Source organism: Monomorium pharaonis, chromosome 1, assembly GCF_013373865.1.
Source record: "Monomorium pharaonis isolate MP-MQ-018 chromosome 1, ASM1337386v2, whole genome shotgun sequence".
Lineage (NCBI taxonomy): Eukaryota > Metazoa > Arthropoda > Insecta > Hymenoptera > Formicidae > Monomorium > Monomorium pharaonis.
Window position 1 is genome coordinate 5,583,195 of NC_050467.1, and position 15,568 is coordinate 5,598,762.

At 33.7% G+C, this 15,568-nt stretch overlaps 1 protein-coding gene across 3 annotated transcripts in view; it reads left to right on the forward strand.

The window, feature by feature from the left end:
• The window catches only part of LOC105833892 (nephrin), a 259,982-nt gene that overhangs the window by 37,191 nt on the left and 207,223 nt on the right, over positions 1-15,568 (forward strand). For all 3 annotated transcript variants that reach the window (XM_036292415.1, XM_036292410.1, XM_036292416.1), the window contains exon 3: positions 8,055-8,187. In XM_036292415.1, coding sequence (XP_036148308.1) covers positions 8,055-8,187 — 133 coding nt within the window. The remainder of the gene's footprint in view (positions 1-8,054; positions 8,188-15,568) is intronic.

The window sequence follows — 15,568 nt, forward strand, 5'->3', positions numbered from 1 at the left end:
ACGTTGCATATATTTTAGCATTTATTCTGATTCTAATTACACTAGGTTTTCCAACAGAAATAATTTTGAATAATTTTAAATTAAACAAGGCGTTTTTTTATAGATTTTTGGATATTGAAATGTGTCGCACTAAATTTAGCAGTAGATTTCCGAAATAATTAAGGTTTAATAGCTTTTTTGCAATTTGAGTTTTTTTAAATTAACTTATCTTAAAATTCTGATCATGAATGTATTTGCACGTCCCCTATAAAAAGCATTTTTTTTATCACGATATCTTTATACTTTTTATTGCTGTTTTGCTATATATATAGTATATATAGTTTGGTTGTGTTTAGCATTAAAAAATGTATAAAAAATACCTTGTCTAATTCAAAATAATTCAAAAAGTTTTTTTGTAAACTAATATTGTCTTTGTTAAATTTCTTTCAAAACTTTTGTAATTATTCATTGTATCACTTGTTACACTTACTTTTATTTGTTATTTGCACACGACATTACCACTTTGTTAATAGATTCTTAAAACTTTCCGCTAAACTTTTAAGTAGGTTTTCCGAGGAGCTAAATATAAATCTTCTGCCTTAGTCGCGTAACGATTTATGCGACACAAGAGAGACATATCCAAGCGAAAATTTAAGCCGCCTTAGCAAAATATTCATCTATTCGCCGGAAATGAATTTCGTACACGGAGCTCTTACAATACCGCGACTATCGAAGCGACGGCGACGAGCTCGCAGCAATGCCGGGATTTCCTTTGCTCACAATTCGCAGCGTGGAAAGTTTCGGCCTTTTGTCGTGCTTCGATTCAGCATTTCGCGTCCACCCCTTTGCCAGCACGCCTCTCTCAAAACTTTCGTCGTCTTGCACACCGTGCTTTTTCAAACGTGTCGTTTTCCTTTACTGCAGAATGGGAACTCCTAAAAGCTGATTTTTGCAAGATCGCATAGCGATCATGCGTCTTTTGCCACGCCGCGCCGTGTCGATAAAAGTTATGCGGAGAAAAAGAGAGAGAGAGAGAGAGAGAGAGAGAGAGAGAGAGAGAGAGAGAGAGAGAGAGAGAGAGAGAGCGCATCGCGCCCGCTCGAATAATATTGAATCATCGATTTTGACTTACACGTGCAAGTTTGCACTGCCGTCATGCCATTATCGATCGTTTGAAAAATGATATTTTAAGATCCACGACCGGACACAATCAGCGTATGGTTCTTGCACCAAAAGAGTTATGGAGACTTTTCGATTTCTTCAATTTTGGCGAACAGTTATGAATGTTTTAAAGCAAACAAATATTTTTTTATATTTGCAGCTGAATATTATCTGTTTGAAACAATATGATTTATAATAACAAAAGAACATTCAATAGAAAAGAATGTTTTATATAAATTATTAAAATTAAAAAATTAATCGAATCTTTTTGAATAACGAAGATAGGAATAATTTTATAATATTTTTTATGTAATTTTGATTTAAAACTTTTATGTATTTGTATATGTGTTATATATATATATATATACCTAATAATTTTTAATGAATTATAAAAAAAACTTACATAAGTTTGAAAAATCTTGTGAGAGTAAGCAACGTTTTAAGAAGTTTAATATGCTAATTGCATTAATGGAGTTTATGTTTGATATTTTAAATTATTTTTAAGTTTGATAAATGTGTTGCATATATACATATGTTATAATAATTAATTTTAAGACTTCAGATTTTTTGATATCCAAAGGTTTGATATTTAGGTAATTAAGATAGCTGCGACTTAATCTCCTTTTCAGTCTACCTTTTCTTTTTATACTTTTACCTCTTTAGACATTTTCTTTCTTTCTTTCTGTTTCGTCGGTACGGGTATAAGGTATGGAAAAGATATTTCATGCGGTCCATTCCTTCCGTCCGTTATTCTCGTGCGCGCGGGCCGGAAGGCAATTACCGGCTGAGAAATGTCTACAAAAGTGGAACGTGCGGGGTGGAAATTTCGGTAGGTCTCGTGCCCTTTGTGCCCAGGCCGCATTTTAATTGCTCTATCTCTGTACTTTTTTTCTTCCTTTTTCTCCATGTCACGAGAAAGTGTCATGGCCAGACTTTTGCGACCTCGCGGATTCTATGAAATATGATCATTCGATTGGCAATGCGAAGGTTAATTTTTCTTAACACTACAAAGACCTAAAGATAGTATCAGTAGTAAAGTATTTAATTTAACTTACTTTATTTTAATTGTACTTATATTTAACCTCATTTTAGTATAAAATAACCAAATTTATTTTTACAAAATTTATATTAATGTTTTAATGCGATCGCGTTATATCAGTTAATTTATAATAACTTAAAATTTCAATTTAAATTTTATTTTTGCAGTTTTGAAAAAATTGCACGAAATATGTTAATATGTATTACGAGGTTAACTTAACGAATTTATATTAATTTATATTAATGTAGAAGAATTTATATTAATTTTAGAGTATTATAAAAAGGTATAATCTACGAAAAACTTTGAAATAATATATAAACAGTATATCGTAAAGTGGTGTAACTTTGTCATAAAATTAAATTTCGTCTACTTGTTAAATAAAATTTAAAAACTATTGTATTAGTTATTATTGCTTCTAATTTTTTCTTATAATGAATAAAAAAACAATTTTATTTAATATCTTATGACATTAATAATAATTTTTTTAATTTTTAAAAATTAAAAAAAATTTTTTGAAAATTCCGTGAAAACAATATGTTACTAATATATTTGTTCCAAGTGCAATATTTTTCAGATTTGAGAGTAGCACATTCCGTGGATCAATGTTATAACAAAAGAGAGCGAGCGTATATCGGATAGCACTGGTTTGTTACACCGAGGTCTCATATTCAATTTAGGGCAAAACTAGAAAAATTGTATACGCTTGTTCTCTTTGATGGTTTTGCAAGCCGTCAAAAGTATTCTATGCTTTGAAATCCCTACTTTAACTGTTTTGAACTTGATATTAAATTGTAGATCCCATGTATCTGTGTATAATCTACATATGTACATACAAGTTAGAGAGAAGCTGCAAGGCAGCATTTTGCCGTACAAAGCTTACATATATGTTGTAAAAAAAGTACTTAAATGTTAATAATGCACAAAATATGTAATAAATTTCGAGATTTGAGCTTAGGAGAATATGTATAAAAGTAGATACCCTTAGTAAAGAAAACTTTACTTATAAAGTTAAGATAAAAAATAATGTTTTTTAAGATGTACTGGTTATTGCAAAGTATAATATCATATGCCTCGATGATCAAATTGGCTAAGACGCGCTCACGGAATGATGGGAGAGCAAAGTTCAAATCCTGGTTGAAATATTATTTTTGGCAATAAATTATTTACAATTTTTTAAGGTTTTTACAAGTGGGAATTAAAGATGCTTCTGAGCATTAATATTTAGTTTAGTAACTGTGTTCCAAGACTAACGAAATTGTTGGCGCACAGTTTATATGAGCTAGGAATATTAAATTAATGGAAAAGTTATATTCAGCACCAAAATTTGCTGTAGACTGAATAGGCGGTTTTAACTTTATATATTTAAAACATTTATCGGGGTCGGAGAATTAATTTACTAATATTGTAAGTTATATTATTACAGCAGTCAACACAGTTTATTATATCCTATCTGCCTATGCGTGATGGAAAGCGTGAATATATAAATAAGCTGTTATAATTTTTAACTAATTTCATTATCTACATTTTTATATTAAAAGCACTTAAATCGGTTAATCAACTGTATAGCAGTATAATCAACATTAAAAAAATTAAAGTCGAAATTATCTTGACTGGGTCAAAGTCACTTCATTTTACGATATAAATGATATGTTTAAATGAGAGAAAGTGAAAAAACATTTTAATAAGTATTTTTGCATTTTTCTTTAATTAAGGACATGTTAAACATCAAAATTTGCCATTGAAAATTTCATTGCGTAACAAACGCGCATAATTAATGCAAGCAAAATTCTTGAAGTAGTCAAAGGAAGACAAACGCACTTTCCCTTCTCATCTCAAAAAGCAAACGAAGAGTGATATTTAGCTAGAGTCGCTCCTTTTGCACGTTTCAACAATCCAGAGCGTCTGGCAGGGAGGTAATTACGTAATAAGAAATTCGTCAGAGAATCTCGCGGCAGGTGATCTCAAACAACAGTCTTCCGCGAATAGCCAGCCTTCGTGGTTTTCCGGTTTTGTTAATTACACCAGTTAACGGAAGTGTCACCGGCAGAGCTCGGCCGGTACTTCCGCTCGACAACGTGCATGTAGAGCGTCATTGTTCCACGAGAAATTTAATTTAAATTGCAGCTTAACACGGCGGCCGACGGCTAGCTCTAATGCGACGCTGTTAAAATGAAACGTAACATTTTTTTTCTTGTTAGATAATGAAATTTGCACACATAATTAATTTTGAATAATAAACACTATTTTTGATTGCAATTTGTAAATAATCATAATTGTTTTCGGCCAACAGTATCTTTATTTAACATACGAAATTTTTTCTTCGAAATTTAATTTAATTAACAAAGAATTAACTAGAAAATATTTTTGCTAATATTTGCACACCTATTTAAATTATAATAGAATGTTAATGCCTGCTTAATGTCTTAAATCTATTGAATTTTAGCATTTATATATCTATTATTAATATAAAAATTTAAAGAACTCTGTAATTAAAGTTTTTAATATAAAAATTAATCAAAAATTGTCACAAATAAAAAATTTATAAGAACGTATACATTTGTTTCAGTTGTATTCTCTATATTCCGGTGGAATTCTCTATATTTTAACGTAAGAACAATTCTTGTCAAGCATTTGCAATGAGCGCACGTACACGGCACTCTGAAACACGTTTCGTCTCTGAGTGCTGCTGCGAAAGCAAATCTTGTAAATTCAACCGCGTCTTAGAATGTAATCTGAGTCGGTTTTATTGTCCATGAGGCAATCTCGTATGCAATCTGCAGAGCCCTTCACCCGTCGTTGAGTCGACGAGATGCGCAGTTTTTTCTCCTGTCGAATCTCGCGAACCCAGTTCCCATAAAACAGCATTTGAGGAACTTCAGAGTTCTCCTTTTAAGCTCTAGGTAACTATCCTGCATAACTGCCGAGTTAGTGCGCCGTAATGCGGCGTGTAATCGATAGCTCGTTACATGCTCAACGAGAGACTCCGAAGCGTAAAAATCCGCAACGGCGACATCGCAGAGCGCCTTTCAGACGCAACTGTTGCTGTACCGCAGCCATCGTCGGTCGCTTTTATTTGGCAGACGGCGATATTTCGTTTCGCAAGGTATCAGCCACGCCTATAAATCCCTCCGAAGCAGAAAATCCGTATCGTAAAATATTGAGATACCCGCATTTCCACGTACATAACATATGTTCTCGCGTATTACTGCTTACCGCTCATTCGAAATTATGTGAATTCAACCAATCGTGGACCACGTGTACAGTACATGTAATAAAAAGTTCCTTTTACTTCAGATTTATGTATGGGATTGTTGCTAAAGACTTACTTTTCTGAGCTATAATCTTACTATAACTTTATTTCTTACTTTCGACTTTCATTGAATCGCTGACCCATAATGCTTGTGCGTACAAATATAGTAAAGTTTCTCATTGATTACAGTCTTATTCTATTAATGAAAAGTCAATATATAATTTTAAAATAAGTAAGAAAATCTAATATCTACGGAACTACTTTGTGTAAATGTTCTTTAATTGTACAGCACGCTCGCACGTTTAAAAGCCAAAACTAAAGTATCTCGAAAAAGATTCTTTTAATATGCACATTTCTTTCTCTTTTCCATAAAAAGTTAATATAAGTATAAAAACATTAAAATATCTTGAATTTGCTTCCGTAAAATGTAAATAAATGTAGACAATTTTAAATATCGTGATGCATGCGCATGATAATGCACCGCAGCTTTATGCTGAGATCGGTGGCTCTTACGTCGCGAATTTTCCCAGCTCCCAAAAGGACACGTACTTATATAAAGTCATTGTAACGCTGGCATAAATGTAATATGTGTTCCTGTGACGAAAGTGCATGCATGAGGTCATCCTATCGTCGGTCGGCGCGTGGCGTGGCGTCAACTTGAGCGAATTTCGAGCGAGGAAGGAACTGGTCGTGGTGCTGTATAGCTCCTCCCTTGCAGAACTTCCATTTTACTGCCTTACGGAAAAGTAAAATGCAAAATCAGCCACAAACGGCGCCACAAACTGTTGTCACGACGCGCAAGCACATTTTCTGTAATTACTGTAGAAATTCAGACGAGAGTCAGAATAATAATATATGAATTTATATTCTCTTTTCATTGATATTGTTATTTGTCTTATACATATATACAATAATGTACCGTTCCAAAATTGCACCATTTATGGGAACAGGAAAGTTATTTTAAAGATAAACATGCATAAATATTAATTGTTCATCAAAATTAATTCAAATTTTTTAGAAGTGTATTTCATGGAAAAAAACAAACAATTATTTAGATTTTTTATTTTTGATGTAATTTTTGCGATATATAAACTTTTGTTTTAAAAAGTTGAAGAGCAACAGAATTTGTTTTTAATAACAGGATTAATAATACATATTATATGGTATATTAGTTATGCGGCATTAACAAAAATTTGTTTTTTTGTCTGTTAATATAGACAAAATTGAATTGGCGTACGACTTATTATTTATTTATATTTTGGGTGCTTCTATTTTTAAATCTACTAATATTAATGGTGTTTTGTAAATAATAAAAATGTTTTTGTTTAATGTCTCAGAAAACTGTTATTACTAATTAGCACAAAACATTGTATCTCTCATTTTACTCTAATGAAAGATCAAAGCTCGCGCTTCAATAGCTGCAATAAAACGACATTACTGTTAGCTCGGATCGAAAATTTCTACCGGGGATAAGGATTATTAAAGGAGAATACGCTAAGGGATTATTCATAAGTCTTTGTGGGAGATAAAAAGAGGTTACTAGATAGAAAGCTGTATTATTGTCAGACATACTTGTCGTCGAGCGATGAAGTGAAAAAGTGTCGTGAATCGTTTACGAAGCCGCTTTAAGTGGTATAATTGATTTTTTACATGCTTCAGTTAATTTTATTGCTGATTGTTCTTTCTAAAACCGCGAATATTATAATTTCATATATTAATAATTTACTGCAAGGATTTACGAGTACGTATTGCAGTACAGATATAATTGTCAGATTAAAACGTAATATTGTAATGTCAACTCGTAACATCAAAAATAATATCTTTCTGCGAAAATATTAATATTAATATTTATTTATATTAATTTATATCTGAAATTCTCAACATTTTAATTTTAATTGATAGAACTATACATATAAGATTTTATTATTATTAACATTATATTAATAATAAAACTATAAAAACAGAATAATCATTTCCGTAATTATTTTATGATGCAATTGTAGTCACAAGTAATAATATCAGTAACAATACTTTTTTCTCAATGTTGTTATATTTATGGCTATCGTAAATATTAACAAAGGATGAGAAAAAAAGATGATGTATTCAAAAATGTGTGTATCCAGAATTTATTTTTATAAATAGTTTAAATATATAGGAGCGAGAAAACGCACATATATATTGCAATACATCATGTCACGATAAAATATCAAAAGATCGTATAAATAGATTGTATTGCGTTTAAATTATACATAGTTTCCCAGGTGGCATAATCCCGAAAGCGACGTCTCGCAAATTTTACAAGTAGAATGTACGTCGTTTGCAATATTAACATTAAATAAATCTTAAAGAATCGCACGGGATTTGAATATCTCACGAAAAAAAAGGCGTGTTGAAAAGTCAAAGTTGGTAAAATATGAAATTATAATATCTGGAAATCTTGTCAGAGATGTCGGAAAGATCCTTCGACATCCTCTCGAGGGATTCGAGGGGGTAGTTGTACGGACAGCTTAAAAAAATTTATAATAACTTTTTGTTATCCGACGGTTTCCTCTTTGCTCTCTAATTTTTCATTTTTTTGCGGCGAAGTAAACGCTTTTCTAAACGAGACGTCGATGTATGTTTCAGTACCCGTGGAGTCGATACAGGGGGTGGCGGGTCAGAGGACGATCTTGCCGTGTAACATACAGCCCCGCGAGTCGAATGACGCCGTCTCCATGGTGCTCTGGTTCAAAGAGGACAGCGGCGAACCTCTGTACAGGTAAGCCGCATTGATATTTATGAACGATGGCCCCCGGAGCGCACGTTCACCTGATCCCGACGCGAATCTCTATGGCGCCATAGATTTCTAAGCGGACTTAACCGGTTCGGAGATCCCGCCGTAACACGGAGAGCGCGGTAAATGCATAGATCTGGCGTTTATATGTGGTGTTTGGGAATTCCTTTCCGAGATAAATCGTCGGTATTCATTTATTAGCGAATATATTACATAATTATTACATAATTTTTCTTTGCCGGAAAACTCGATAAACTTTAATACGTTAACACAGGCATAGGAATGAAACTTGTGTCGTATTCCACATGAATTATTTTAAAATACGGAATCACGAAATTAAATAAGCAATAATTAGTTTAGTCAAAATTATTCAAAAGCTCTCTAAATGCAAAAATTGAACAATAAATCTGTCGCGTTTTATTCATAAATCTTGTTGTCTCTCGTGAGAGGCGTTACGTAAGCGGTGGAAAGCGATTGTGCCTGCATGACATTACATTACATATGTCGTTTTGATTTTTTTCGCTGCGACGTAATGCAGGAAGAGTCACGTCAGTCACGAAATAACGTCGTTATCGAGTAAACGTCACAAGTCATTTGCGTCACGTTACGATCGCGTATCAAATTGCGGAATAAAACGATAATTTGCAATAACTTTGTTCGATTATTACCGCGGCGGCATTGTCCGGTCTTTATTGATATTGCTATGTCAAGTGGCAACCGTGATATTACTCGTTTTAATACAGATATCCAATGGAACGTTGTTTGAGCACTGTCGCGGAGGACGCATCTCCGATCGGAATTTTACATGAAAATAATTTAGTAGTTAATTAAATTCGCCGGGTAAATTTAATGCTATCGACATTTCGTGCGATCTAGCTTCTTGTATTGACATATGTCGAATGTGTCAGTCTCGATTCAAACTGCGGGTATATCAATAATCATCAATACTGTTGGCTACTCATTTCGAATTAAATTCAATTTCGGTAAATCTCCATTATCATTATTAAAATGGCATTACTCTATTTTCTTGTTGCATATATTCTGTAACGTGTGTTTAATCGCATTCTTGACAAAACACAGTTGTTACTCGAGAAGCAATAGTTAGAAGCTTTTTATTTCTTTTTATTTTGGAATTTTGGAGATATCCAATTTTTTTTTGTATCGACATTTTAATCAAAAAATTATATTTTTTTGTACTAAAGATTAAAATTTTTAACAACTTGTCTAATGTTCGCGGACACGAACCTTTTATGCCCGCAATCGAAGAAGAACTTTCAGACTTTGGGGACTTGAGATGCGATGGCATGCACTCCACCTTTCGATTTCCGCATTTTCGATCTCATTGCTTGTATATCCTGTTAGTTTACCGTTTCGATACGTCGTCGCGGTGTACGAAGACTCGAATGCGAGGAGATGGAGCAAGGATTTCGTTAAGCCACAAATCGGCCCCACGTTCCATCTGTTATACGTTACTTCGCTCGACAGCCAATTCGATCCTCGTAAATATCGTCTTTATTGAGCAACCCCATGAAATCCGGATCACCGTTCGGGTTTGAAAGCACCTTCGTTTTTATCGTGAAAAACACTTCAACTTCTCCTTTCTCGCGTGGAATGTGTCCCATAACGTGTGCATTTTTATTTATTTGCCATTGCGTTTGATGGCTAGTAAAATCGTAAATGTTTCTTTGTGTTTCTGTTACCTACTTCAATTTCAAAAAATTGCTTGTTACGTAAATATTTTATAACTCAAACGAAACTTACATATGGCTTTGTTATGAGTTTTGCTTGATATCAAGTAATGATATTGCTTGTACGAAGTATGTATTATTAATAATCAATGAACAACTTACGTCTGTATCCCTGAAAAAAATTAAATTTTCTAATTAGCATTATTTGAAGTTATATGTATAAATAATTACAAAAATAAGATTTGCTACATACAGAGAAACTTTTTCGGAAAATTTAGATTTTGAAAAATTTTATTGAAAGTGGAATTTAGTCAAATTCTGAAAGTTTAGTAAAGTTTGCTAAAATTTTAATAAAATTTAGTAAAATTTTAGTAATTATAACTCTTTGAAGTTCATGTTATTCCATAATTACTATGATTTTAAGGGTAAATTCCAACAGAAAATTCTCTTCGTGTACTTTTACATCTCTTTTGCGTCTTGATATTTTTTGTTTTATTTTTATGGCGCATATAATGCGATTTAAACTTTTTAAAATATTATGCCGAAAAAAAAACAAATGTTTTCTTTGAAGTTTTTTCCCGGTAAAACCGAATATGTATTTATGTTGAAAAAGTTTTCGAAAAAAAGCGCTTATGCCGAACGGTTGTGGCGATATTATTGAATTCCATACCTATAACAGGGCTAGGAGTTAAGAGAGTCGATTCGAGCGGAAACCACTGGCAGCGCTGTAAACAGATTTCTCCGACAGCATGATTGCGGTTGCATTGCCGTAAATAACGTTTCTTGCACGACCGCGAATTTCTTTTCGTTGTGACATTATCGAGTTACGCAGAGTGTCACGTTTTGCATAACGCGCGCGGCGGGACCGTCGAGAGCAGTTCCTCTGCATAAATTCCGATGGACGGCAAGAATATTGCGCTTTATTTAATCTGACGAGTTATTAACATCATTACGCGGAAAGTGTCCGGATTCGATTTTTCTTACACAACTTTTTGACGATAAACAATATTGCTTGTTTTTGGAACGTATTTTTGTGGCGGTTTTCAGACAGTCTTGGTGTAATTTTGTTATTCGCATGTAAATTTCTTTTTCGCGGCGTTTTTACATTTATATATTTTTATTTTTAACTATAATTAAGGCGTTAGCAAAGTTGTTTTTTAGTACAAAGTTATACTGATGAATGCAACTTCGTCAGGACAAGTCGAGGATAGAAAACTGTGATCCTCGCCCGAAAGAGAAATGGTGTCCGTTTGAAGAAGCTGCAGTTTTACCTCGATGGCGATATTTTAGTTTTAACAGTATACAATTGCGGTGTTCTGTGTCGTAAAATGTAGCCGCGGAATCGTCGCGGTAGTAAGCGCCACGAAAACGGGCTTTTCGAAACCATTCTTCGTCCGCACGGCAACGGATCATTTCCTTGCGGGGAGATGCGGAGCTTTAAATTCTCTTTAAAGTCCCGACGTCCGCCGAACGAGTTGCGTTTACTACGAACGAACGCTCTTTCGCGAATAAAATGATACACTGACCTACTAAAAGCGCGCGAGCTGTATACATTCTCGGATAATGTACGATTTGCGATAAAAATGTTGGGATTTATAGGCGAACTGCGTTTGAAAAAAAAAATTGTGGTGCCCGTTTGACGTTCGCACAAATCAAGGCACCTTTGCCATATTGCGTAACATTTTTTATTGCTTCAAGTATTAGATTGCATATGCAATAATTATTTTTTACATTTTTTACATTTTAATAAAGACAAATGGGATAATGAAGATGAATGGAAATTGTGATTTTTGCTATCAATTGCATTTCTTTATTTATATCATACTAACATTTCAAAACCTATTGGTTATAAAAAAATATACATTTAATGTTTTTTACCTTTTAAAAAATGTTTTATAAATTTTCAAATTTAATTTGTCCACATAGTAAAAGCAGTCAAATTTAATATAGAGTTTAATAAGATTTATTATTATTCTTAAATAGAAATTTAATTAACTTGAAAAATATTGTTCAAATAAATTGAAAGAATTATTAACTAATTAAAATCAATAAAATTAATTTTGAACAATTATAGAAAATACAATAAATCATTTTTATTAAATTACACCAGAAGACATCAAAGGTAAAAACAAGTTTTTTTTTTCAACAACAGAAAAATTTGCAAGTTATAAATGAAATTATGGAAGTATTATATTTTGCGCATATGCAATAATTTAATAATTTTTATAGTGATTTAGGTATTAGTGATAGTTAAAAATCAAAATATCATACTACTATTAATATCATAGATAAAGTATTTATTATGCACTTAGGTATCAACTCTTACATGAGAGATTAATTAGCAGTATCGTTAATTGATATAATTATATAACAATGATTACAGATGATTATATAATAAGAATCAGTTATCTAATGATAATTAGAATACATATGTTTAATTACATATATAAATTTATGAAACATAATGGCAATACAACAAAATAAATTATTTAGTAAAAATGAGAAAAAAGATAATGAAAAGATATAAAGAATCGAACAATTAACACGAACAATTTTTGTACAAATTTAGTAGATTTATCTGTTATTTGTTCTTTTCAATATAGCAATAATTAACTGAGTAAAGAGAAGAATATAGGAAACATGTTTTTCTGGTAAAAATGAAAAAAATGTTTGAAAAATACTCTCGTCACGATGAATCTAGATAGAATAATTTATGATGCACATAAATGCATAAGCTTTAACGGTAGTGATTTCAAAATGAATAATCATGATTCACGGTTAACAAAAAATATAAATAGCGCAACCTCTCCAATTACACGCGTCGGTAGATTATACGGCGTAGTCACGCACTTAGCGTCAGACGCATCAGCTAACGAGAGAATGCCACTTGGCGAGGGCGCTTAACCATGCGGGATACTCGTCGCGAATGCAAACGGGCGTGCCCTCAACCCCCTTAAACGCGAGCAACGTGATATCGCAGCCGGGACGCAGTTTTACCCCTTCCCATTCCCTTCGTCCTCCGTCGTTCCGTTCTCGGTTTCCAGCCCCCTTTGAAACGAACACGGCGTGATTGCACTTTCGACAACTACGACGTAGACACGAGTCCGCAACGATCCGCGTTTTACACAACGATACGCTTTCGTCGTTTCTGTTCGATATAAAATGTCAGTTTTGGCATTAAACAAATTAATTAACATTGATACTATACAATTAAATTGAATTCAAGTAACTAATCAGGCTTTGCGGTATGACTAAACGTTGGATCTTTAATCCATTTAAAGATCCTTTTTGCTTATTATTTTTGATTTGACGTATTCATAACTTGATTTTTGATAAATAATACCTTATCTTCAAATTAATAAAAGAAAAGTAAAAATGTTAAATTTTGCGATAATAAATATTTTTTGAAAAATTTTTGCTGTGTGAACCTAATTTTTCGTTGTATTCTTTTTTGCAGCTGGCTTCAGGGTCAAAATTCGAACATTCACTGTCAAAATTTTTTGTCGTTGATTAGGAGAAAAGAGAATAAATCTGCATTTTTTGAATTTCAATAACTTTTAGCTAGTATTATTGAGCAAATACTTTTTAAAATAAACCGTACTTTGCTCATTAATTTTTAATTGTAACATTTTTTTGTTGTAACAAATATTAATAAGAGTCATTACCATTAAGATATTTCATCTACACGATGATTATTAGGCAATTCTATTATCTAACGCGTATCACAATTACGTATTATCATTGGCAGAATTTGTCTGAAATGCGCGATCGCTTTTGTGCACTGAAAATTTGCTCGCGTTCGCATATCATAAAAGGTTGATTGTGAGGGACGATAATTTATGGCTAATTGTTGGATCGAACAATACGTGTTTACGTGCGACATTATAAAGCCATGTCGTTACAGCAATAATGCATGATCGAGACATTATCGATATGTACATAAATATTTATTGATGCATGTTTCCTGATTGGTTACAGAATAACACTCGTTTAACGTTTATATGCATGTGTGCAAAAAGCTTACAACGACGGGCAAGTTTGATCGATCGAGCATGCCTGAAAATTACTCTGTATACGAAAGCTTGTAAGATAATAACGTCTCCTCGTAAATCCGTTGGCTGAAAACCCTCCAATGATGCCCTCGTTGAGATCTTTCCCCCATAAAATCTTGTGTTACCTTGCGTCAGTACTCTTACTTTAATCCTTTCTTTTTCCCCCTTTCTTTTTTTCATCGTCCCGCTCGTGTTGGGTAACAATGATTTCAAGAAGGTAAAAAACAGGGCATTTCTTTCTTGCTAACTTGAGTAGTCCGACAGAGGAATATTTAAGTTAATTTCGAGGTAAAAAGAAGAATCTTTGCGGAAGCGACCCTCGCCGCGCATTTGCATTCGTTTCACTGACCATTTTTCATTCGGCCGCAAAGAAGGCGACTTGTCGAACACAGCCTCGGCGTGCAGAGCGCGTCTACCTATGCAAATGTCGTCTACCGCAGACGCAAAGCGGGGGGGGGGGGGAATAGTCTCCGGTGAGTACACTACACGACCGTGTGTACTGTATGTTATTGCAGCCTTCATCGGCGGGATCCTCCGCCGAGTTTCCGCCCGCGCGAATTCCGTAATTCCTTCTGGCGGTGACTGAATCAATTGTGCGCGAAGGGAAACTTGGCGAGTTTCGCGACAAGCGGCTGCGAATGCTCGAGGCTCCTGTCCCTCTTCCCGTCGAACGGAAGTGCTGATCGCGCTGACACGCTGATGGGGGGCTGACACCAGGTATTAACGCCACAACTCGCGGCAGCGTCGTCATCGCCCCGTTATGGAAACGTTCTCAATTGGTGCTAGAATTACATCAAGTCTCCTACTCTATTGGCGCTGAGCGACAACGTTTATCTTAAGGATCGTCACGCTATTGTTGGCATTAATAGAATTATGTTATTTTTAATCGCTCCGAATCGAGTTTCGGGTAAATACCCCAACAATGGGCATTTAGATCCCCGAAGTTTTCATGGGTGAGAAACAACAGTTTGTGGTCTGTATGAAGTAAATGTATGAATACACTAGAGTTTTATTGATTTCTTTTTATGTTCAAATTTATTCTGTAAAGCAATTGCGGAGTGCAAGTGCGTGCACTACACAAGATCGTAAATGGAGTAAGCGCTTGGGAAGACGTGTTGAAATTACAGCTTGCGTCGAATTGTCGAACCGAATAGGCGCTGTGCGATTGCATCCCTTTAAGGCTAGCAATTCCGGCTACATCTTGAGCTTGGGGCAAATACTGATGAGATTAACAGTCGAACAAATTAATAAGCTAAGAATAAACATAAATCTCAATAGTTGATAAGACCGTTTGTTACATCTAACTGTAGAATTTGACCGAGAGATATGTTAAGGTCGCTAAGGTTTTGAATTAAGTTTAATTCCTATACAGAAAGAATTTGCTGAAATATCTAAAAATTTACCCAGATACAGAAAATAATTTTGTTGAAACATCAAAATAATTATAAAGACAATGAGGAAGAAATTCGTAAGAGAAGACTAGTGCTGCATACACGAGAGTATTTTATTCTTTCAACGCTGGATTGAAAATTGAAAGGATTCCAATTTTTGAATGTTCTTCTGTTTTTCGTTAGACATTCTCTAAAACGTTCTTTGCTAGACAAAAAAATTTGGTTGGACTAACTA